Source organism: Falco peregrinus, chromosome 9 (genome assembly GCF_023634155.1).
Source record: "Falco peregrinus isolate bFalPer1 chromosome 9, bFalPer1.pri, whole genome shotgun sequence".
Taxonomy (NCBI): Eukaryota; Metazoa; Chordata; class Aves; order Falconiformes; family Falconidae; genus Falco; species Falco peregrinus.
Genome location: NC_073729.1, coordinates 19,356,989 through 19,383,088, shown reverse-complemented (window position 1 = coordinate 19,383,088; position 26,100 = coordinate 19,356,989). Strand labels below are relative to the sequence as shown.

The following is a 26,100-nucleotide window of genomic DNA, read 5'->3' as shown; positions in this document are numbered from 1 at the left end:
TGGACAGACTCGTTTGGGTCACTAGAATTACCCTGTTCCCCAAAACATCAATCAGCCTGAAAAGCTACAGGGATCTCTAAGAGATACCCCGTGAGTCCTGCTGCGTATGGAGCTCCGGCGTGTATTTCCTATGGCCCTAGCGTAATAAAGCAAGGCTTTAAAAACATCATCCTAAGCATGGCAAAGACACACCTCATTCATTGATGTATTTTCCTGCTCCTGAGTCCCATCCATAGGGCAGGGCTGCTGGCTGGAGCCTTCTAGGGAAGGACTGTGCTGAAACAAGCAGATGAAAGAGCATGTTTCCCTCTGCAAAGGGTTTTTCATCAAACACTTTCATGTTTATTACCAGCCTCACCCAATTACTTTTGTGAAATTTAGTTTCTTGAAACTTCTCCAGCTTCCTTGGGCCAAGCTCCAGCCGATGGCAAAGAACTACAGGAGCAACCAAAGGGACAACACTGGACAAAGGAAACTGGATTCTGTATTCTGTCAAAGACCTGGGAAAAGGAGAGGCTCAGCATCTGGTGTTTAGTCACGTACCCTTTCTTACCCCCTTCCTCTGTGTGTTTCTCAGGATGCCTTTGTTGCATTTCACAATGATAAGTCTCTGGTGAAAAAATACTTGAAAACTCTGCTGATCGGGGAGCTGGCACCAGACCAACCCAGCTTTGAGTCCAATAAAAAAGTAAGTGTCCTAGAATCTAGCTGTGGGAATGGCTTTGGAGGACTATGGGAGGAGGAGGAAACAAGAGAGCCAGCAGAAATCCTTTCTGGGGCAGCATGCGCAACACTGTGCCACAGTCTGGGTGGCGGGGAGGCAGCTGGCAGCAGTCATGCATGGAAACATGCGCTGTGCCAGAATCACTGAATCCACACCTGGGTGTGAGGAACGAGCCCCAGACCCCCACATTCTGTTCAGTTCTTCCCACTGCCATGCCTCAGCAGCAAAGCCTGCCGGCAGCTGGTTTCCCAGTGTCAAAAACCAAGATCTGTTGATCTCATGCCGGTTTTCGCGCACAGACCCCTCCGACAGGACATCTCCTCCAGCTTCCACGGATATTCTGGGGTGCCTGGGTCTGCTCTGTTACCTTTTCAAAGTAAACACTGTGCTAATATTCACTTAATACCCACAGAAATCACTTTTAGAGGATTTTCGTGAGCTCCGCTGCGCTATTGAGAAGATGGGATTCCTGAAGCCAAATTACACCTTCTTCTTCCTGATTTTCCTTCACCTCCTGGTACTGGATGCTGCATCCTGGCTCGTGGTATGGTACTTTGGGATATCCTTAGCACCTTTCCTGGTCGGCATTGCATTCTTCACCGTGGCTCAGGTAAGCTGCTGACAGCCATTCAGCACTGCAGGGATGTTTGGTTCCTTTAATGAAATGCTCGTACCGCAGTCACGGCTTTGCTGCCCCTTCTTAGATACTGTTATGGGACCGAAGACAACAAGCACATTCTCCATCACAATTTTTGTTGCCTCCAGCAAATCTCGTTTTTCTGGCAAGCTGCTCACCAGGGCTGGTGGTATGTTGTGGGGCTGGCAGTTTCCCAGGCGGGGATGAGCTGATCTAATCACCCCAGCAAAAGAGGGAATATTTTGTTCTTAGCTCCACTTTCGGCTCTATGTTCCTTCTGTTTACTGTCTGAGGGCTCTGGTATTTGTTGAGTCCTTTATGAGCCAATTTCATGCACTAACCCTGAAAAATTTTCTGCTGGATTACTAAATGGAACCATAGAAGGGCATGAGACATGTCAGGGCCAGGGCAGGGAAGGAGGTAATAGGACGTTGTAGCCCTTATATAGGAGAAATTGGAGGGCGAGGGGAGGGAAGCAAGATTTTCTAAGTAGCACTGAAACCTTAGGTTTGCTCAGATTTCCATGGAACCAGCGCAAACTCACTCTTTTTTTTTTTTTTTTTAAATAATCTAATTTATTTGCCAGTACCTGCTATGGCAGATACTCCTCAAAGAACATTCTTGTATTTCCATGGGAGTAGAAATGCAACAAAGCTATGGATTTGGAAATTCTTACACTTTCTAACTGGTTACTTGAAAATTATCTATTTGCAATGAGAACAAAAGACTTCCATAGTGTAACATTCAAGTTAATTGCAATGATGCTTTGCTATGTTCCCTTAAGCTGTTACAATAAAATCAATATCTGGTATTGAGCAGCGCTGATGGACAGTAGCCTGCAAGTTCTCAGTGCTGAGCACATAAGACAGCTGGTAGTGTTTCTTGCCCAAAGCAGAAGGAAGATGCACTCATGCTAGGAAGTTACAGCAATTCCCGAGGCAAATTAATGCAATGCCACCGTGATTCTGTTTGCTCAGTGATCCTTTTGTCTTCCAGATCCAGATGGGCTGGTTCCAACACGATCTGGGGCACTGCTCTGTCTTCAGGAAGCCTAAATGGAATCGACTGCTGCAGATTGTTGTGATAAATGTTCTGAAGGTAATTGCTTCATGGTGGGAATATTCTCTGGGGCTAATCAGGACTAAGCAATGAATGGGAGTGTCTGTACATTCAGGGAGTATCGCCTGTGAGGGGAGTGTAGCGCAGCCATCAGTGAGAGGTGGATAAATAGGGATGGAGTTGTTGATATTGTTCAAGTCTGAATCCCAGATCTTCAACTTTTCCTGCAGGGGTTGCCAGCCAGCTGGTGGAATCACCTGCACAACCAGCACCATGCCAAACCCAACTGCTTCCGCAAAGACCCGGACCTCAACATGCATCCTCTCCTGTTCAGCCTGGGGAAAACGCTCTCCGTGGAGGTGAGCATGGGGAGGGCTGGAGAAGCAAACATTTTAAGGACAGAAAGCTACAGCGTGAGGTATAATAACAACTCTGTTTGTGCCTTTCTGCATAAACTCATGATAATTCCCAAAGTGTTCCAAGATCTGAGAGCCTCCCGTACCGAACGGCTGTTATGAGGCTCAGGCACCAGCTCCCTGAGAAGCAAAGTCTTAAAATTAGGGCTTAAGTTCTCTGTGTTGGTAGAAAAGCAGGACAAGCACCTTGAAGGCAGTCCAAGAATGAGTCAGTCCGCTTGGCATCAGCGCTAGATGTTGTTAGTGATGCTGTAGATAGTGAGTCAGATGTTCCCTCTGGCTCCTTTTGGCTGTGGGAGCTGTTTGGCACCTAAATCCTTTGGGACCAGTATAGCTGCTATGCACAAAACACAAGCGTAGCAAAGTCTTTCTTAATCACCAGTTTTATGGCTTTTGTAAAAATAAAACCCATGAACAGACCCTCCCTCCACCCCTACGATTTCGGACATCATCAGGGTCGGCAAGGTCTCCTTTGCCTTTTCATTCCTGGCACTTCTGTTTGCTCGTGGGGTGATGAAATGGCCTCTTTGCTAGATAAACAGCCTCTTAAAACAAAACTCTCTCCTTTAGCTGGTAATAAGCAATGAAGTTACGGCTCTCCAAGGCATGTGGAGCTGTAATATTCATACTCCCATGGAAACACAAAAATGCTCTTTGAAGAGTATCTGCCATAGCAGATATTAGGCAAATAAAACAGATTATTTTTTAAAAAAATGAGTGTGTTTGCACTGGTTCCATGGATGTCTGAGCAAACCTATGGTTTCAGCACTACTAAGAAAATCTTGCTTTCTTCCTCCTGTCGCCCTCCAATTTCTCCCGTCTAAGGGACACAAATCCCAGCTCTGCTGCCTCAGAAAGGCTCCTGTAAAGGGAGTTCGTACAAAATACTTACTCATAGAAAACTGTCAGCTGCAACTGGGAAGGATTTTGTCAGGGATCTTCTAAAAGATCTCTCATGGCTATATATTAGCATGAGCATCCAGAGTGGGCTGGCTGTGCTGTGCTGGGTGGGCTGGAAGCGAAAATGTAGGGAATTAGCTCTCATGTCTTCCTGCTTTTTGACAGAAAAGGGCAGGCACACTGTGGGTGAGCAAAATGGGTTTCACTGGTTTCCTTTAGTCTAGTTAATTTGTTTTGTTTAGTACATTTCATTTGTTTTCTTTAGTCCAGTTAATTTGTTTTGGTTTGGTTTTGATCTAGTGAAGACATCTTTGAGGTGTTCAAGTTTTTTTCTCAGTGGTGGAGGAGCTGTGGAAATAGTTTGCTTTACCTCCTTATTATTTTGTCCTTTGAAGAATCATAAGCACAAAATTTGCAGATGATGTTAAGAATCCTTTTATGTAAATACTGAAAAAATACACTGTGAAGAAATGAACTTATTTGTGCTTTTTGGTAAAAAGTTCATCTCTTTTCTGTTTCATGTACTTGAAGGCAAAGTATATGACAAAACAGCAAGGCAGATGTCTGTATAGAGCTTTTACTACCTTGATGTTGCAGAAATGATGTTACGGTCATTATAGGACAGCATCCAAATGCTTATGTCATTTCTGACCACCATCTCCTCTGTTACTCAGAATTTTGGAATATCTGCATCCTACCTTACCTGATACAGAAATTCAGCTGTAGCTTTCACAGCAAGTGCATCCGGCATCCATCCCCACTGAGCTTCCCATATCAGTTTTGATGTTAACCCGTTCCTCCCTGGGCACCACTAGCCTCAGCACCCTACGGTGAATACATGGAATTGGTTCCATCAGACTTTCATTACCATCACTAGAAACTTCTACAAAACTCAAATGACTTGTGAGCATTTGTGTATCCTGCCATGAGGTTTGGAACTCTCCTAAAAATGGCCCTGCTCTGACATTGGCATAACGCCGACATCTGGATAGAGAGGCTCAAACAAAATCTGATTTTCAAGAAAAGGGGTTGAATTAGAGAGATTAAGAGGTAGCTCTCGATGTGTTCATTAGTCAGGAATAAGAAATACCTAATGAAGGGTCTCAGGTCTCCAACCAGCCCGTTACAATGTCTTTTCATTTTTCAGCTTGGAAAAAAGAAGAAGAAGTTCATGCCTTACAATTACCAGCATAAGTATTTCATCTGTGAGTATCCCCGCTTCCTTGCAGTGCCATAGGAACTTCACCCAAAAATCATGGCTGCATCTCCTCCCCAAATTAAAGGGTTTAAAGGTACTCCCATTGAAGTGACAGCTTCAGGAAACTTCCTTCACATTGAAGAAAGTTCACTTGAGGAGGAATTGCCCCTCGTGTCTCCGTTAGGATGATGTGATGGTAGGTACTAGAGAGTGCATCAAGTGTGAGGAAGAAAGGAATGTGGAAGAGACGAGGAATTGGTGAGATGAAAAGAGGAAGAGATCATGTGTACACATGGAAGTTAGTGTAAACAGGAGACAGCAGTTTGTCTTCTGCTGAAAAGAAGAATCTTCTTACAGAAGAATATTCTGGAAGATTACTGATGCAGTGAAATTATAAATGTGTCTGTTTTCCTTCTTTCCTTCAGTCCTGGCCCCACTTGCACTTGTTCCCTTCTTCCAGCTGTCCATATTCTACTTCGCCATCAAGAGGAAGAAGTGGCTGGTAAGCACTGCTGGCATGGCCTAGAAAACTTCCAAAAAACATTGCCACTCTGCAGCATATTAACCTCTTGAGGGGTTTAAGGTAAAAGAAGCTGATTCCAGGCTTGCTGCAGCAGGAATGAAGTCAGTGGGGACAGGGAGAATTTTTTAGAAGAGGCTTTTTAGCCTTTTAGCAGAGGAAGAAAATTTAACAGAAAATTATCAGACCTAGGAAGAGTGTTATTGCAGGGCTGTTTGCTGGTCTTTAGTTACTGATGGTAACGTGAGCGCTGTGAAGTGAGGGAATATTTCAGGGATACACTCAACGGGGCAGAATGGTGGTGTGGATCTTACTCTTGATAAATAAGAGATCAATAAATAACAGATCAATAAATAAGATGATTTTTTATTGCTGTGGTTCAAGTAAAGGGGAGGGAGTGGAGGGGGTTAAACAACAAAGGTTTACTTTCATCTTTTGGTTTGGTTTGGTTTGTTTTTTTTTTACAGGACCTGTTATTGGTTGTGTCTTTCAACATCCGAGTCTGTCTCATGTATATTCCTTTAATGGGATTTAACAACTTCATGGTGTACTACTGGCTGTCCAGGTAACACACAGCATACCCACAGCCCCTGTCACTAATATTTGTAAATGATATTGAGCTTCAATGGAAATAAATGAAAAATAATCATACTCACTATGATTTTCTCAGAAAGAAATAGTCAGCCAAGAAGTAACAGTATAACTGCATGTGTGTGTGTGTGTGTGTGTGTGTGTGTGTGTGTGGCTGCTCAGGGGCATCTGTAACTCCAGATATAGTGGTTCTCAAAAGGAACTCCAAAAGTGAGGAGGCAAAGGGATGGAACAGAAAATTCTGAATTATGTAAAAGCGCTCTTTTACTAAAGATGTGACTCAGGAAAGTATTTTGCTGGTACATTTGGGTGGGATTAGAGACACGATTAAGTGTTTCTGTGTTTATCTGCCCAGGTACCTGGAGAGCACCTGGTTTATTTGGGTGTCGCAGATGAATCACATTCCAATGGACATTGATTATGATAAGAACAAAGACTGGGTATCTACTCAGGTGAGAATCTCCTTTCTTCTGCTCTGCTGTTCTGAATTACAGGGCAAAGACGACATTGTTATTCTCTTAGCTTTAACGCTGTGCTAATGAGATTTGTCCTTGCTGATTGTTAAAAGGCATGCACTTCTGTAGTAGCCAAACCATTTAAAACTAGCTGGAAAATGGGACATCTAGCTTTAAAAAAAACAAACCTATTTTTTCACTAAAAGGTTTTGACATATTTTCCGCAACACTTTTCCCTTCCTATTATGAAAAAGTACTGATGGTGTGATAGTCCATCTCCTTTTCAGGCCAATTAAAAAGAAGCAAAGTGGGACTAGATACCGTTAATTTTTTACCCTATAGGTTACAGGTTTCCTGCAGAGAAGATAAATCTGACAAAATTTAGGTCTGATAAAAATGAATATGTAAATACATCTTTACTCACACCTATACTGCCTCCAGCAGTAGAATCCCACAAAGTGGGTTCTAAGGATTTGTCCTTATATTAAGGGGAAAAGAACCCAGCATGGTATTCATCTGACCAGATCTGGATGTCTACACGTGAACACCTGTTACATTCACTGGAGAGGCAGAGCCATTGCTAGAGCACGATTCATCTTACTCTAAAATAGACATCTAAATCAGGTCAGATGAATGTGGGACCATAAAAATTTATCGTTTTCTCCATTGACTCTAAAGTGATGAGATCAGATTCAGATTTCAAATTAAAGGTGTCTGAATTAGGTGAGATGAAGCCTATGTACACAAATCTTTGTTCTCATACTTTTGCATTTGACTTTACTTGCACTAGTTGGAGGAGACCAGAAGATTTTTTTTGCTTCTTTATTGGGCATCTTTTCTTTCCATCCAAGTGAAAGAACCCTTTAAAAAATCACAGCTAGAGTTGTGTGCATGCCAGTGAAGAAGTTATTCCTGAATGAAGAGCCAGCCGAATTAACCTGTATCCCAACAACCCATTTCAATCTAGCCTTCATGTAATTCTTCAGGGCGGTGATGGCTATAATCCCTGACTCTAACTTGCCTTTTATGCTAGACAAGGGTAGGTAATAATTGCTGGGGTTCAGTTCTCAGACTTGCATAAAAATAAAATCTAAATCATGTGTTTATTTGGTCTTTTTTCCTCCTAGCTCCATGCAACCTGCAATGTGAACCAATCTTTGTTCAATGACTGGTTCACTGGGCACTTGAACTTCCAGATTGAGCACCAGTGAGTATGATTATGGGGAGAAGGGTGGGAATAATATGGGGCACTTAAAACTGAGAAAGGCCATGTAGTCTCACATTAAACCATTCCAGGAGACCCTTTGTCCTCCTTCTGGGGGACGGCAGGGAAATATTTTGGACAGAGGGAACAGGGAGCGGTGCAAGCAAAGTCTGACAATAACTCTCTCCCATTCAATCCCGCAGCCTTTTCCCCACGATGCCTCGACACAACTACTGGAAAGTAGCTCCACTGGTGAAAGGCCTTTGTAATAAGCATGGCATTGAGTATAAAAGCAAGACTTTACTGACAGCCTTTGTAGATATTTTGCAGTAAGTATCAATTAACAAGAGTTTTGCACTGGAATAGCATGTAAGGGAAGGACGCAGTTTCAAATCAATATCCTTGAAGAGATATTGATTTGTCTTGTGAGGCCAGCACCTCACCACCCTCACAGGGAAGAATTTCTTCCTAATATCTAAACCTAGAGTTTATTTAGGTCTTTCTGAAAGCACTTTGATTTTCAAAAATTTTCCACATTTCAAGGATTTTTTTGTCTTCCTGAAATCCTCTCAACTCATTCCCTGTAGTCAGACTTTTCCGTGTGGTGTCCATGCAGTTTTTAACCCTTTTTCCCCCCATTTACTTCTCTTCACACCTAAACTACAGTTTGCTTCCCATGAAGTTGAATATTGTCTCCCCTAAGTGATTTTTCACTTTCTGTTCCTGCAGTTCGCTGAAGGATTCTGGGGAGCACTGGCTTGAAGCATATCTGCATGGATAGAAAGCGGCAGCTCTCAAAGGGAAGCTCTTCACCAGACAACTGCTGCAAAGAGTCAGCACAGACCATCAGTGTCTGTGCATCTTCTGGCATAGAAACCTGGGAGCTGGGCAAAGCTAATTTCAGTAAGAGTGGGTGGGAAAGTGGTTTAAGGATACATTTTTTCTTGTTCCCAACCATGAACCTCTATTTTTCCTGCTCTCAGTCTCAGAATTTAGAGCCATGATGAACTGAGCCATTAAATCAGGAAGAAGTAGCTCTTGAATCAACTTGATCAGTCCACTGGACATGCCAGCTTCTTGCTTATGGAAAAAGTTTGAAAAGAAATTCCTCATAAAGTCATGGAATTACAGAATGGTTTGGGTTGGAAGGGACCTTAAGGATCATCTAGTTCCAATCACCTTCCATCAGTCCAGGCTGCTGCCAGCCCTGTCCAGCCTGGCCCTGAGCACTGCCAGGGATGGGGCACCCACAGCTGCTCTGGGCAGCCTGGGCCAGCACCTCGCCACCCTCACAGGAAAGAATTTCTTCCTAACATCTAATCCAAATCCACCCTCCTTCAGCTTAAAACCATTCCCCTTTGCCTCATCACTACAAGACCTGGTAAAAAGTCTTTCTCCATCTTTCTTCTAAGCCCGCTTCCAGTACTGAGAGGCAGCAATAAGGTTTCCTGCTTGGTGTTTCTGGCTCAGTGGATCAGTGGTGATGGGACAGGACAAAGCAAACTGCAGTAAGTCAGGACACATTAGGATATGGGGGAGTCTTTAAGGGATATTCTAGAATTGATAGTATAAGTATGCAAAGGACAAGACAGTCTGGGGTATGTCCCCATTGCTGCTGATCACTGTGCACTACTTGCTCTAACTGCTTCGGTGTTGTAACTTGTACTGTTTGTGGGTTGCATAGGGAGGCAGGTAACTAGATGCTAAGTTGTACAGCTGTAATAGCTGGTTTGAATGCAGTCCAAAGAGGTTGTACAGCATGTGTTATTTATGTGCATAAATATATGTGGTGCTTAGGGACTTGGTTTAATGGTGGACTTGGCAGTCCTGGGTTAATGGTTGGACTTGATGATCTTAAAGGTATTTTCCAACCTAAAAGATTCTTTGAGTCTATGATTCGATGTATATATTTCAATTGAGTGGTGACTGTGCTGTCTGATTAGCTTTCTGATGTAGACAAGCTCTGAATAAGACTAAGAGGCCCAGGCACTGAGGAGTATGTCTGGATTGCAAGGGTATTTAGGGTACTCTTGATTTTGTTGAGTTTTATACATATTAATTTTTCTCTAAATGCTGATTGCCTGGTGATTTCAAGGACCTGTGGGCACCTACATTGGTTATTAGGCAACTAAGTATATTTGTGGCTCTGTTCCTATAGCCAGAAAAGGAATTAAATCCTATCTAATTATGTCATCCCATTGGGCCTTGCAAACTTTTTTTCTCTTCCAACATCCCCAAGAACCAGCTCCTTTTTTGGAACTCTTTCTTACCAGCTTTGTGCCTGATACTTAGCTCTTTGGCCTCAAGAAGGACCTAGCCCTTCTGTGCTTGTGGTCAAGGACAGCTTCTGCTAGTGGAAAGTGTACTGGCCACCTGTATAGATGCCCTGTACCTCTCCAAGAACACTATGGGTTTTTGGGAGAGCCAACAAAATGAAAAAGCTAGGAGCGAGCCTATAGCAGAGTATTTTTCACTGGAAGTGCTTTAAACGTTATGGGAAAGGTAAACTGTAAATGAGGAGAGATGAGCACTGAATAACACAAAAGAAATGGAGGATGCATGAAAGAACAAGGAGATGTGTGAGTATCAATTAACAGCAGGACAAAAAGGAGAGGGGAAAAAGGCTGAGTGGTGATAACATGGTTATTTGGAAAAGCTAGAATATAGGAAAAAAGAGAAATTATAAAAATATCAGTAAAGCTCCTCGTCATGTTTTTTAGATCAAAAGTCAATACCTGTTTTAGAGAGAGAGTGTGACCTCTAATTAATCTTGCTGATTTTGCAAAGGAATGATGATTCAATGATGACATTTTCCAATCTCATTTATAACTAATACAGGCCATTAGGGGCCAGTTGAGCCATACTGGCAAAACCTGTATTGCGCTGTACTCACCTAACCAACCTAAAACCACAAAGGCAGCTTGTAATGGCAAATAATTAGGCAATTTGCTCCTAAAAGCAAAGACCACGTAGAAGAAAAGTGGTTCTTCTCCTCTGCCATTCACACCCAGAACTCTGTGCCCCAGCTTTCAGCGGAAAAACCACCCAAAGGAGGAAAATGTGGAAGATCGTACAAGGAGAGACCACCGTGAACAATGTGACCCATCTGCAGCACGTTGATGACCAACTTACCTGTGTTACAAGCTACAGCCACCAACAGCCGCCTTCGAGGTAACAAACCATATCAAGCCCAACACACAAAGCAGAAGGAGTTTGGACTTCTATTTTTGCCTTTGTTTTTTAAGAACATCTCCATTTAGTCTTTTTTTATTATTATTATTTTGCATGTAGGTGCAGGCATTAATAACACTGTTCTGGTTATTTCCTAATAATAGCTGACAGATGTCATTGAAAAGGATCCTGATTAAAAAAGTAGTTTTAAAAAAGTGCTTTGAATGTAATTTGAAAATCCCTTCCAACTAGGGCCTAGAGAAATTCTGTGTTCCCAAATCCAGGGCTGGTTAGAAAGGTGATATCCACAATTATGTGCAACAGTAGTAACGTTTTGTAAGTATTTAAGTGATAGTGCTGTCTTAAGATGAATGCAGAGATTTCACTGCATGCTCTACTTTGTAATACATGAAGACATTTTAAATAGATATCTTGGTGAAGGTAATATAAATATTAAGGATTCCTACTTTTTTTTTTACCAGTGAGACTTGAAAGCTGTGCTGATTAGATCCCGAGTCGCAGTGAGATCCTATAAATACAAGACTGACACAAACTGGTTCTTTCTGGTGTCAGTCTCATAAATCAAACTGATTATTCGTTGCATTTAGTTAGCATTTTACTCATTGGAACACAGTAATTTATTGAGTCTGTCTTTTTGCAACCTCATTTTAATTAAAATGTTTCTGTCTCTTTAATTGATTCAATGGCTGCTCTGTGAGAATACTCATTTTTTATCTACTTCATAAAGATTATTAACAATTAAGCTGGTTTACCAAATTCTAACATGGTTCACAAACTTCAAGGGGCCAGGGTAACAGCTGATGAGAGGCAAGCCCTTCATTTTGCCTTTGCACTACTACTGAGGTCCCTAATGGTCTGATTAGTACTAATAATAAGTACTAATTGGAAATTGCCCCAGCTGTGACGCTGGTATAGAGGGACAATAAAATGTGCTCAGTGCAAGCTTGTTCAACAGAAAACTTATGTGACAAGAGGCTAAGAAGACTGAAATACAGGTTTTGTGCTTAAACAGTCTACTGGAGACTGTAATCTGACTCATCATGTTTTTCATAACGTAATGTTCCCTGCAAGATGGTAGATGTAATCTGGGATACCCAGAAGAAACAGGGAAATTGGGGAAATAGCTTGCCAAATCCTGCTTGCTTCAGGAGTTTATACAGGAGTTTATACTGAGATTCTACTGGAAGTGGTTTTGCTTATACAGGTAGAGCAAAAAAGCAGAAGAAATGAGGCAAGGTCACTGACAGCTATTAGGAGTCAGATTGTGCTCGTGTAAATATAGCATGTTGTGCAGGGTAATGCAGCATGCTTTTTATTCTGCAGCAATCCTATGCCCAGCTTCTCATAGTAATTCAATGTTTAATAAGGAACAGAGACAATCTTTTATAGTAAAAGGAGGAAGAATGTTATAAATCTGTTATTTTTTCTTCCACTTACCTTCTTGTTCTCATATTACACAACCCCAGTATTTTCCTTTCACTTCTCAGCTTTTCGCTCACTCTCCTCTTGGATGATTTTGATCATTGCCTCCCTTAACTCTTTTCCAAATGGGTCTTCATCAACCTCTTTCCCACCTTCAACTCATCAATATTTCCTGTCTCCTCATGATTAGACAAACTCCAGGCTTTCTACCCTGTAGGTTCTCTGAAAGGTTCGAAGGATGCTGACTTGGTGGCTGTTTGTATGGGTAAGTAATGTCGACAAAGCTGCAGCAAACATACACAAAAAAGAATTGTGAAGCTTTGAGGATAAGGATAGGCTTGGCTTAACAAGGCTTATTTCATGATGAAGGAAGGCATGTATAGCATTTCCCTCTCCTAAATTTTTATCTTTGCTTTTGTTCTTCACTCAGGCTTTAGATTTAGGGATGCAATTGGATAACATGGTTTGGGTGGAATCTGAAAGAATTTAGAAATGGCAAGAATAACTCCCTTTTCTACTGACACCTTGCTTTGTGTGGCAGGACCTCAGCTTAGCACCTGCCCTCTTACCTTTCCACATGGTAAAATGATTCCCATAAAAGACTACTTCACTCATTCCTCTTACAACCCACTGCTGCAAAAAATTGCTAGCGTTCTTCAGTGTTATTGCATAAACTCTTAAATAATTGGTGGCCAACAGGTGTCTGTTGCCTGACCTGAAGGGAATTACAACGTGTATATATATAGTATATATCCATTCAGAGACAGTCAGGCAGAAATAGGGACGATATCTACAACGCAGTGTGATGAGACAGGTGACTGTGTTCCAGCTTACCACCTACAATGCCTTTTCTTCAGGTGTTGCCTACAGCCGGCACCGTAGGTGTGTTCTGCTATTACACCAAAGCACTTCAAATGCTGAGCTGTGCTCCTGTGCATGTACAGAACTGCCTTGGTCCGAGCAATTTCCCTCTTAGCACCCACCTGAGGGTGGGGCATATTCGGTTTTCCTGCCTGCTGTATCCCCCGAGGGGCCTGATCCCACAAGCGTGCTCGGAACACGCTTGACAAGTGCTGTCAGGACTCTGCTCTTCAGAGAACATTCCCATTTGTTTTCTTTCTAAAATGGAGACGGAAGAGGTCATCCTCCGCTTTTTCATAATACGGTGGTTATACCGTTGGTACAGCAGGTTTAGATCTCTCTCTAGCAAAAGCAATCCGAAGCCACAGCGCCCACCTCTCAGCATGTATGGACAGGGTGGTGATGTCCCCCTCCCCCTGGCAGGCGTACCACCATGCAACAAAGAATTGCAACTGGCAGAACTGGCCTCTCATTCATGGCATTTCTTGTTTGGTTCTTTGAATGCTTCCCGGGCAGGAATTCAATCCCCATTTTAGATGCTTCTATACCTTAGGTTCAATAGCTACTGATAATTGCAGGAGCAATTTCCATCCTCTGTAATTGCTTTCATAAGAGCACTGTGGTATCTGAGCTGTTATCTCAGGCAGCCTAGGCCCTTAAGTTGTGCTTCTGAGCCCGTTCTTGCTCCAGCTCCACAAGGGACTAGAAAATGGTGTGCCAGGACTGAGTCAATTGCTCAAATGTTAATTTTCGGTATGCTTTCTGTGGAACTGCTATCAAGGGGCATGCCCTGTGCACACACTGCAGCCTGGGAAGCACCATGGTGGGTCTCTGGTACCAGGAAGAAACACTTTAAAATGAGGATAGTGCCTCTCCTGTCCTCCCTTTTCTACTGACACCTTGCTCTGTGTGGCAGGGCCTCAGCTTAGCACCTGCCCTCTCACCTTTCCACATGGTAAAATGATTCCCATAAAATTTTCAATAGCAACAGCAATAGCAGTAGCAATAGTACTGAAAATGAAAGGGAAAAAGAAATAAATCCCAAAGAAAAAAATCCCCCAGACAACTGATGCTCAGTGTGCTCGCTCACCTCCCACTGACCGATGTCCAGCCAGTCCCCGAGCAGCTATCGGCAGGCCCCAGCCAACTCTCCCCAGTTTCTATACGGAGCATGATGGTTTATGGTATAGAATGTCCCCTTGGCTAGCTTGGGTCAGCTGTCTGGGCTCTGCTCCCTCCCATCTTCTTGTGCACCTGCTCACGAGCAGAACATGGGAAACTTGAAAAGTCTTTGGTTCAGAGTAAGCGCTACTTAGCAACAACTAAAGCATCAGTGTGTTAAAAACATTATTCCCATACTCAACCCAAAACACAGCGTTGTACCAACTACTAGGAATAAAATTGACTCTACCCCATCCGAAACCAGAACAAGGTGCCAGCTTTGCCTTGCAGCACATTTAAGAGTCAGTAATGGGCTCGTTAACGAACTGTTGAGTTCAAGTGATCACCTGGACACAGGGGATAAAGTGGGGAAGAGGCCAGTGTAGTGATTCTACGTTAACATGACATGTCATGCAACGTAGGCATTCCCTTTGGACTGGCACTGCTATTGTATTGACAGCGTGTACAGGAGCGTTGCCAAATGCACTTCCATAAGAATAGAGTCATCTCTGTGCTTAATGTATATAACTACAATAAGAACTAAAGATCAAGTCAGAGATGGTCTCTTTAAGATCTTTAAGTGTGGGTAGTTTTTACCTCCTCAGCACTTTAACGTCAACTTAGAAAATTATCTATATGGGGACAAAAAGTAAATAAATTTGTTCAGCTCCTACTTTCTTATGCCATGCGGTATCAGAGGGTCACTCAGACCGATTCTCTAAGTGCCCGTGTGTGACAGCAGCTTCACTCTGCTTTGGTTTAAGTATCAAGTGTAAAAAATGTTATGTATTTTAGAATCACCTATTTATCAGTGCACAATTGTTGCACCAAAAAAATGGTGCACTGATACACACAGTTTTGTAGCAGCACAGTATGGAGAACATTGAGTAAGAGCAAGATAATTATGCAAATAAAGTCTATATACTCTGCAAGAACTGCCACGTACAGAAATCTACATGACCCTAATTTTCACTCTGATTCATAAACCATTTTGGTGAACAGAACCGTGCGTGACAGTTGTGTATCGTTCAGTGTGTACCTGGAGCTTGCTTACACAGGCATTTCTACCCACTTACAACCTCTTACACCAGCATCACACAAGACATCAATTACTGCTGTCTAGGGGGCTACTTAGCACAACAAATAGACAAAAAATGTCAGATCAGAGTAATATTCCAGCCAGCCCACTCTCCACAATGTGGATGCCTGAAGAAGGATATAAAAAGAGATTCAATAGGGATTAATTTACAATGCTTCTTTTATTATCTTATATGGACTGACTATGTGGTGACTTATCCAATGTGGGAAAGAAAATACCAGCTGCTCTGGCCACTGAGGCTGTTGCTGGCAGTGATTTAAAGGGTGGCTCTTCTTAGGAATTACTCACTCCACTTCCACTGACCTACTAGGACCTTTGAAATCTCACCCTCATGCTAGATACCCCAAGTATTAACCTAACCTTCTATTCCTCTTGAATTACAAAATAGCCTAAGACACTTTGCCCTGTTGCAATGCAAGTGGATTTCCTCATGAAGCTGAAAAAGGATTTATCTTCATTTTTTAACATTTGTTGAAGTGGGCACTAGAACTACACACACCATGAGAAAAAAAACCCACAGTAATAACACACAGGGAAGACTCACCACCGCTTTGCCTCTGTATGATTTTTCCTTCCTGCATATTCGGAGAATACGTACTCTTAGCTATAACATCACAGTAGACGCTTACCTAAAAATAGAGATTTATGTCATTAAAATCTGTTATTTCAAACTAAGGTTCCCTGTATTATTCCTGTTATGTCAGGGTGAGCAGAGTCAACCGATTTTGGAATGTTATACCTTGCTTTCTATCAGGGCCTGCTGGGATTTCTGATGCACTGTTTCAACACCCCATTATGAAGCTCCAGTTTGTTGAATCAGAAACACTTTTATTCACCAGCCACGCACATCAATGAGCAAAGCAAAGCAGGCATGTGCTACCCATAAAAATACTCATTATAACAGCTTGAAATGTCAGCTGTGGGACATGAGCTAAAAGTTTGATGTTGCAGCATACAGAATTTGCTCAACGTGTGATGTAAGCTTCTTAATCCTATGAATAAAGTCGCAAGCTGTGGGTGTGTGAAAATGAAAGAGAGGTTCTCAGGGTGCTTTTAAATCCTTTTTCATTATTTGATTTATTATTATCCTCATGTCATCCTTTTACTGCCCTTACCAACTTCTAAATAAAAAAAATACCTTCCATGCGAGGCTGTGACATGCTGACAGTCAGCCACCACGCACCCATCCAGCCAATTCCTTATCTACCAAATAGCCCATCCATCACCCCCGGATCCCTCTGCTTTAGAGAGAAGGATGTTGTAAGGGACCATGTCAAAGGCCTTACAGAAGTCTAGACAGATGACATCGTAGCTCTTCCCTCGTCCACTAACGTAGTCACTCCACCATGATTTATTCATTCCTCACTTGCCAGCCATATACATTACAAGTTACTTAATTATTTTTTTTTTCCCCACTTATGGTAAAAAGCTACTATAGACACAAGCAAGACAAAAACCTTCAAAATGGCAGCCTGCATTGTAGTGAAAAAAATGATTTCCATGTGTAGTTTCTCCTACAGCTTTCTTAACACAAAATCTTGCAACAGCATGGGTTGTCCCCACTATTTGCCAGCTGGCAGGTTTAAACTTGCAGAATTCGTGTTCATTCTGATTAATTCATTTTTCCCTACATTTATTTTTGATTTATAAATTAAAATGAACTATTAAAAGCTTCCAATTGGAGTTGGATTTATGCCCCTGCTCTTTCATCATTTGAAGTATGTGGAAAGCCTCCACTTTCTTTTAGTGGTCCCTAACGTATGTTGCACAAAGGGTGACAGAGGAGTGATCGGTTACAAGTCCAGTGTTGAGCCCCACAGGTGCTGCACAAAGTTTGCACTTTATAGCAATGCCCACAGATTGCAAACCTAAGCCATGTATAAGAATTTTATTTACTATGCAGGAAGACTTGTAAGCACAGTTTTAGGCAAATTAGTAGCCCATAGCAATTATTTACTGTCTAATGCATGTAGTAAATGGCTGGGATCAGCATGGTGGTGGATCTTCTGTTGCCTCTCCCTGGTTGTAGCTAAAACTCTGCAATATTTCCTGCCCAAGCTGTCCTTTGTTGCTAAATCTTTTTCTGCAACAAACTACTTAGACTGAGGGCAAGCTCCAAGTGGTGGTTTCTGCTTTGGACAGACTTTGTGGGCAGGTAAAAAGGAGCAGTAGGAGTTTGAAGGCAGGCCACCTCTAACTAGCAGCAGTATGCTCTTTTTATCCGGAGGATGTTAAGGCAGCAGGCTGGGAGCACGTCCTGCTTTCTGTGCTCTCTGGCATGAGATAAGATCTAGCAGGGTGTGATAACAGAGTAGAAAAAGTACTGAGGAAACTTTTCCCTGACTCAAAAAATATGTTATTGGGACTGTGATTTACAGTTTGACCATCCCTCCAAAACCTGTCCTCTTCAACGAACCAAGGGACCTGTGAGAAGAAAAATCTCAACTCCATTTTCCTCCTTTAATCTTTTTAATTCTGTGTATCATAGGCATGAGTTCCTCATTCTAACCAGTTACATTTAAAAATATTTGGTGACTAAAGGTACTGTGTCTTATTTTTAACTAACGTCTCCTTTTTTCCTGTACGGACCGTTAATTTGCAGCCTTGCTAATTTCCCAGTTCAAAATCAGAATATCCCTAGATAGTTTCATTGTAGTCATAAATAGGATCTGTGTAGGTTATCTTGCCACCTTCATCTCTTGCTAATAACAACTTGTGAAGGGATTTACCTCAGGGCTACTCTCCAGTTTTGCTGCTCCTGATGTTTTGCTGCTTGCTCTTCCCGCTCTGAGTTTCTTTGATAGGAATCCTGGTGGGGTGTCACATCTAATGCCCAGATGGGGGCAGCCAGGCTGTTTCTGTGTGCGCTGTCCTTCTCTATACAAGCCTATTGATATTTCTTACCACAGGTACACCCAGTGTCTTATGCACAGCAAAGGAGAAGAGATCCCCACTAATTTCTTGCAAATTGTAAGTATGCCAAGAGTAACAGAAATAACGGCAGCAAATCTAAGTAGTTGGCTCTTCCAGGGAGCTGTACAAGAGCCCTGCTCCCTGTCCTCACATTGTGATGCCTTTCAGGCCTTGATCAGCATCGACTGCAGTCCTTCCACGTCACCCTCTTGATTCAACTCAAGTGGCTCTTCTCCCCTCACCTGCTTGTTGCAGCAGGAGAGACAAACCCAGGTTTGGTTCTCCATGCCAGCGTGGTTTCTTCTTTCTCACCAGTGTTCTCCTGGAGTGGTTGTTCCCCTCGGTCCTGCTCCCTAAGTCTGTAGTACCATAAGTCTTCTGTGCCTACCTCAAGGATCCTGTTACCTCCTTTTCTCTCAGCGCCTTCCCAACACCATTCCAGCCTGATTCCCTCAAGCTCCAATTCTCCTTCTAGCCCAGCTGCAGTGCCCTTTACCCTGGCATGGACAGTCACCCAGTGTCAGCGTAGCTGGGGCTGGGTCAAGGGAATAAAAGTTAGCCTTCCGTTTTGTTCTTAATGAAAGCATGACTTCAGAAAAATCTGTGGAATATAACTTCCTTTGCTGCTGCTTCTTCAGAGCTGCAATGCTTGTGGAGCAGAAGATTCCTGGAAAAGGAACACTCTCCTGACAAGCAAGTTTTTTAATGACCTCAGATATTAAAAGCAAGGTTGAGGCACTGCTGCCTTGTTTATACAACTACTTTATTATCTTCCATGAGGGTGTTGTCACTGTTTAGTTGCATGAACCAAGGTGTGTCTTGCCTTCTTCTTGCTGTAGTGTCTGAATCTGCTGACAGCAATATAATTCCTCTTGTCCCTAAAAAACACCCTTTTAACATGTTTCCCACTGTAGAGCTACCCTAGAGACAGGGCAAGGTTGCACGGATTTTAAATAAAATCTATGGCAAGGTGATCAAGAGTTGTCTCTGATCATGGAATGGTTTGGGTTGGAAGGAACCTTTATAAAAGACATCAAGTCCAACCCCCCGAAACAAGCAGGGACATCTTCAAGTAGATCAGGTTGCTCAGAGCCCCATCCAACCTAGCCTTGAATGTTTCTGGGGGTGGGGCATCTACCACCTCATAACCTCATAATCATAACCAGTATCTCTTCCTCTATTCTTTTTATAAGAAAAGCCGAGCTGTGTCAGGGCCTTGAGTACACTAACAGGTCTTAATGGCCCTGAACAGCCTTACCTGGACCCACACCTTGACCAGGGTTTCCATCTAAACTCAGCTCTGGGTCTTCATTCCCTCCCTGAGCTCAGCTAGGCTTGGCCATGGATCCCACTGACCCTGACCCATGGACCTGCTTCATCACCACAAGCTTTTTCCTGGTTTTGGGACTTGGTTGGGCCTGGCTGCCATCCCAGACCTGCCTTGCTCAGCTCTCCGACACTGTGAGACAGATCCTAGCTGACATGGCCCTGCTGCCTGTGGCAGTCCTGTTCTCCATCTTGTGGGGAGCTGCGCACCTTGGCTCCGTCCTGACAGACTACTCTTGGTCTGCAGCTAGAGCTTGTACCTCGAGTGCCATCTAGGTCTTTCTGTGACTAGCCAAAGAAGCTTCCCAGAGCATTTGCAGACTTCTAAACTGACTTGTGTCCTGCTCATTTCATCTAGAATCACAGAATATCTTGGGTTGGAAGGGAGCCCTAAGGATCATCGAGCCCAACTCCCTGTTCCTTGCAGGACTACCTAAACCACACAACTAAGAGCATCATCCAGATGCTCCTTGAGCTTCGAGAGGCTTGATGCCATGACCTCTGTACTTGTCAGAGTGCTAGGAGAGGTGGAAAATCCTGGCATGATTTCCACAGGAGGAAATCTGTTTGCAATTCAAACAGTTTAGAGCTAAGGCCTCTCTCCAGGAGAAAAATCGGAAAGAATTAGGAAAAATAATCCAAGTTTGCCTCCTTGTGGTATTGTCCTGCTGTTACGCTGGAAATGAACCACTTTTTCCTTTCTTTGTATGAATTCCTCCCTGTTTGCTGCTGAGACCGGAACAGCTGTGTTCGTAATGGGTTTCTTTGAGCAGCCCATGTCTTTCAGCACTTCAGTCGTTATTTTGGAGACCCTAATGCCGGCCAGCGCTGTTCAGGTAGGACAAAGACATGATGCAGTTTTGCCTGATAATACCAGGCACTACAACACAGTGCTCCTGCATTGAAGTCCTGTGCATAGCACAGAAATTTTACCCAAAGAAGCGTAATGACAATATGAAACACCTGAATATCTTTCTCCTGAATTACTACTGCTATCATTTGAATTAGGTGCATTTGGAAATGAAAAGGCAGTGCGGTCGTTAACTATTTGTTAATAGCACACAGTTATGCAGCTGGAGTTACTCAATCGAAGCACAGTTCGGTGGGTAAAAGAATCCAAACTGTCTTCAGCAAGAGAGTCTGGCACTGTTTAAGACAGAGCAGGAAGCCAATAAACATTAAAAATATAGTAGGAATATAAGGACTTGCAGGGAAATAAAAGGAATTACAGGGAAAGGCTCAGGAAATGGTTAAGGGCCTTTCTCCTTATGCAGCCCCCTCCCACAGGTGAAAGAGACCCTCATCCTCAGAGTTTTATGAAAAATCTTATGTCCAGGGAAGACTGAAACAATATTTTTTGAGATGGGTTGACGGATTCACCAGCAAAGCTTCAGCTTGCTTACCCGCTACCCCTGGTCTTTGCGATTCTTTCAGCAATAAACAAAACCACACACAACCAAAAGCCAAAGCCACACCAGGCTACACACTTTTAAAAATTATTTCCGAATTACACAGTTATCAGTCTTCTTAGGAAGTAAGGAACCTTGCCATCAACAGCTGTAACAAACTCATAGAAATGAACAAGAGGAAAATCTTGGACAACTTCTCATTCCCAGCCTAAGAAAATGCAGAGTACAGAAAGGCAAATTCTGTACTTCTCGTTTAGAAAGCATTAAAAAAAATAATTTCAGAATTTTGCTAAAAGTATTTGATTAAAATCACTGGAAGATCTCTTTCCCCAGGACAATGGGCAAATTACAAACCCCACAATGGCGAGTGGGTAAACCACATGCTAGGTATGGGGCTAGCTGTGGCCACTTGGAAATACTAGTTTCTAAGTAGCTCATAAAGAGAGAAAAGATGAGATAATAACTTGAACATTGTGGGTTAATTTGTAATAACAGTGCATTTGGGAGCCAGGACTACATGGGACTTAGAATTTACAACTTTAAGCCAAATCCTGTACATTTAGAGCAGCCACTCCAGCACCTGTAGAAGGAGGACAGCTGTCCACTTGGGAATTCACAGTGTGAAGTTCACAACAGCGGCTTGCAGATGTTTTTGCTCCCTCTGTGTCCTGACTGCTCTGCATCTTGTTCTTTGAATGAATTTGATTCACATGTTTCCCCAACAAATTGTGGGGGCTTGTTCATAAACCAGAGAACCTGGCAGTCACTTGCCTACATACCTCACTTGCCTGCGAGCTTAAACAAGGCGGTTCAGCATTCTCACCTCACATGCAATTAGTGTTGTTTTTCGACATGATGTGGAGAAAGGAGCAAGCAACAGGCATGTTTCTCCAGCACCTTCTTTTTTGATATAGCTTTGGATACCGTGAAGAGTTCACCAGTGTCCAGGAGGACATGTCATCTTTGAGGAAATGATCTTGGCAACCACAGAAGCTGTTCTTTGCTACCAGCATATGGTGCCTCATTTTCTGAGGGGGAGAGACTCAGGGTCTGGGTGACAGGTCAGAGTTCTTGAGTTCCCTCCTGCACAAGAATAGTCCAAAACCCTTCTCCAAGAAATGGAGCACAGGAATAGCTCCATGGCCTCTTGTACTAGCCTCTTGTTTCAATCCATCTTGCAAAAAATGGAAGGGGATTTAGTCTGACAGTAAATTCTTGACCTAAAACTGCAACAGACAGCAAGACACAGACAAAGGATCAGTCTGGCCGAACTGAATATTTAGTTATTCTGCGCATTTTCAAATTCAAATAAACCTACAAGCAAGGGTATTTACTCCACTCCAACATGCAAAGTGAGTTAACAGAAGTCTCAAGAGAGAGCACAGTGTTTGTTTGAGTACAGTTTGAGTCTAAATAACAGAGCCTAGTTTCTCATAACTTTATTTTCTTTAATTGCAAGTTCCAGTTGAAAGGGTCTTTTTTTTTTTCCTCTTTTTTTTTTTAACACATTAGTTCCTCTCGGTCTCATAACAGCTGAGCCCTCAGTGGAGACACTTGAATGAGCTTTCAGAACCAACTGTTAGTTTATACAAACTTGTAGGAACTGATTCTGGGCTTATTTTAATTAAATTTAGTGTAGAGGTCCCAGTGAGTTCAATAGTTGTTGGCTGGGAGGAAAAGTGAGCTGATAAACAGGCAGGCACCTGTCAAATCTCATTTTCTTGGAAAACCAAGCTAAAAAATGTCGAAGAAACATTTGTGGCTTACAAGCTGTGATTTATTTTTCAAACGAAACAGGGAAGAAAAGAGCAAAGAAACTAGTCCTTTTCTCTCATACCCAACCAAGGCACTGAGGTCTGCTCCTTTTGACCCATCTTTTCCTCAGGACACTTCCCGCTTGCCCTATTTTAATGTCCCTTGCAAAATTGCATTACTTTAATATCTGCGAGGCAGCCTACCTGAAGGTTCTGTCTGGATAATGAGTTACTGCAGCAAATACAGAAGGAGCTCAGGGCGTGAGTAACCAGTGTGAAGTCCATGACCATTTGCTGTCCACTTTCCACCGCTAATTGCTATGTGTCAGCTCTGCGCCTGCAGTGGAAAAAGGTAAATACTTTAAAAGCTGAATAGAAATTCTGCACGTGAGTACTTAGATCAAGGTCCTGGTTAAGGAGAGAATAGAAAGTAAAGGGTGACATGAGGCTAGGTCATGTTCGGGTCTGTAGGTTTCCTAAGACGTGATGCTAGCAGGGCATTAAAACCTGGTCCACTATGGGAAATTATTGGTGATATGCCATAAAAATATGGCAGTGACTGCAACAGGTGCTCTCTTTCAGTGCTGATGTGGTAAAATTGTGATTTCCCAACCTGTTTCAAGCTGGCTCACGAACACTGTGGAAACCCAGGGATGTTCCTGTCCAAAGCAGGTCCCACTTCCTTATGCAGGACAAATGGACCTTTTTTAGTATACATCTAAAATCAGATTGTCAAACCCAAAATGCAAGTTACAGAGTTAAACTAAAATAAGAGTATAGGGCTTTTTAAAGCCTAAAAATACTAGCAATATTTCTAAAATAAAAAAAAAAACATTTTAAGAACTTAAAAGGAATTTCTTTCCCCTGTCCCACCCCTACCCCAAGAAAACCTTCTCCCACCACTCACCAATTTCTGAGTTCCTCTTATGTACACAGGTCACAGTTGCAGGTTTTTTCTGAGTAAGCATAAGGCACCTTTTTCCCCTTCTTCTCTTCACTCTGTGAATACAGGATTCTTTTTTTCTACTTTTGTGACCGCTGAGAATGGTACTGTGACAAAAAATACCCAGAATTGTAGTGCTCACAATAGAAAAGCAAGTGCTGATAGTGCCACTGAAAATGCATCCCAAAAGAAAACAACATAGGTCAGTGTCTTGGGATAAATACCAAGGCATTAGAAATAGCAGAAGTTTTTAATCTCTCTCCTTATTAGGTTATGTCTAGGGGCAGTTTACAGAGAGAAGGGATGTGGTGTCCTGGCCTAGGTTTAGGCTTGCATCTGCTTTGCTTGCTCGATGTAATAGCCTGTGACACACTGGTAGTGCTCGGGGCCGACCCCAGCAGCCTGGGCTAATGAAGCTCATTCCTTTGCCTCAATCTGCCCCAGTCACAAACCCCTTGCACGCCACTTACAAAGGGGGAAAAAAAATTGCATTATGTCCCTTATATAATCCCCTTTGTTTCTATCTAATTTAATTATGCTGCCCTTAACCTTTTGCCCCAGGATGCTGGGAGCTCCTGCTATATAGAAGGTTGTATTTTGAGATCCAGATTTCCCCGGTATAATCCCAGCTGCTGTCAAGCTTTATGTTTCATGCCTGAAAGACAGCACTTGCAATGCTGGGCCAGCCAATATATTGTGGAGTGGCTTGTGTGTCTGGCATCACTGCCTCCTTAGGTTTATAATCTATGAGCAATTAGTATATAAGCAACTAGTAGCTGCCCAGGGCTAAGATTAAACAATTAGTACTCCACTTGCTTATCCAGAAGGATCCCACAGGCATAGTCCAAGGTCTCTGTTTGTCTAATCAAGGATTAGGAGCAATTAAGTAAAGTAAAATGCAATACTTGCATGATATCCACTAATACCCATCAGCTGGACTGGCACAAAACACTTAAGTGTTTTTAAAATGCAATTGATTTCCTCCAAGGTTAATCCTGCAGGCCGTACATCTAAAGAAAATATTGTACTAGAACCTGGTGTTTATAGACACAGCAGAAAAAAACATTCCATCTAGTTAACCTATGTAACAGTAAACCACAAATCCAAGTAAATGACCCAGGGTCTGTGCCTTAATGAGCTAGTTTCAACTAGAAGGGGAGAGCTCTTGATCCATCAATTCAAGGATGCAGAACTGAAATGACCTGCAGTCCTATGCCTGAAATTCAGTGAAGGAGTCGTCATATAACCTCTGATTCGTGTTATGTGGGGAGTGACATCAGTTAGTCTATCAGTCTTTTCTGACAACAGAAAAGAGACACAGAGAGGGTACTTGTGATGACAAACTGGATTATTTTATGCCTGTGTTGTTTCTCCTCAAATATTTACAAGGAAGCTCACAGCATCCCGTCTCTCCAGGTGGCAGCTGTCCAGGGAATCTCAGGAACTGGGAGATGGGATGCTTCAGATGCACATGAAAATTCACCTTAAACCCACAAATACTGTGCAGTTGATCCGTGGAAGATATGCAGGGATTGTGCAACCAAATATAAAAGTATTTGTCATAATTTATGATTTTTTTTCTAATAACTGTTTGAGACCTGTCAAACTTCCCATCCTGTGTTTCTAAATGCTGTAGGTAGAGAGATAAGCAAAAACTGTGCATAGAACAGCTTACATTTAAATTTTATCGTAAGGACCCTGGTAGCATGTCCATGAAATAAAAAAAGTTACCGTAGTAGGTATAAAACTGCTTATAACAGTCTAATAGGAGCTGTAACTCATACATTGCTAATTCTAATAATAGATTCTATTCAGTGTATATGCTGTCCTGCATGCTCAATTGCTTTTGAAGTATACATTTTGGGTTATGTATGGTTAAATAAGTTTCTGAACATGTAGCACTGAGGGAAAACACCTCAATGTTTCACACTGCTGAGGACTGCAGTAGTTACAAGATTTCATTTCAAGATTTTAATTCACATAAATTCAGGAGCAAAGATTTTTTTAATTTTTGAAGAATAGACTGATGGCTGAGTTGTTGTCAGGTTTCAGTTCTTACAGACTCTGTCTATCTTTACATCTCAACCTGTGACTTAAGGTCCCATGTCCTGTGGGCATCCAAGGTCTATAAAGGATTAAAAATTGTCCTCAAACCTTGGGGACCATGCAGACCTCCTTAGATGGCAGTCCCAAGTCTATTTATTTCCCTCTGTCTGGTCAGTACCTTTGGTCTACCTCATCCTTGGAATCTTCAGGCCTCACAAAAAGCAATGAAGATAATTAGGCCTGGAGAGGGGGAAGGGAAAGGGAAAGGAA

The 26,100-nt window shown here is 42.5% G+C and overlaps 1 protein-coding gene and 1 long non-coding RNA gene across 2 annotated transcripts in view; one reads left to right on the top strand and one right to left on the bottom strand.

The window, feature by feature from the left end:
* Positions 1-26,100, top strand: part of LOC106112851 (acyl-CoA (8-3)-desaturase-like) — a 48,041-nt gene that overhangs the window by 4,530 nt on the left and 17,411 nt on the right. Inside the window, 4 exon segments of the mRNA XM_027795339.2 lie at positions 578-688; positions 1,137-1,334; positions 2,358-2,459; positions 2,651-2,779. Of these exon segments, the coding sequence (XP_027651140.1) occupies positions 578-688; positions 1,137-1,334; positions 2,358-2,459; positions 2,651-2,779 (540 nt within the window).
* The window catches only part of LOC114013863 (uncharacterized), a 42,205-nt gene continuing 18,882 nt past the window's right edge, over positions 2,778-26,100 (bottom strand). The window contains exons 7-12 of the long non-coding RNA XR_008748834.1: positions 23,749-23,840; positions 23,046-23,178; positions 15,984-16,068; positions 14,270-14,433; positions 12,334-12,602; positions 2,778-4,561 (exon numbers count right to left, since the gene is read on the bottom strand). This is a non-coding gene — a long non-coding RNA (uncharacterized LOC114013863). The remainder of the gene's footprint in view (positions 4,562-12,333; positions 12,603-14,269; positions 14,434-15,983; positions 16,069-23,045; positions 23,179-23,748; positions 23,841-26,100) is intronic.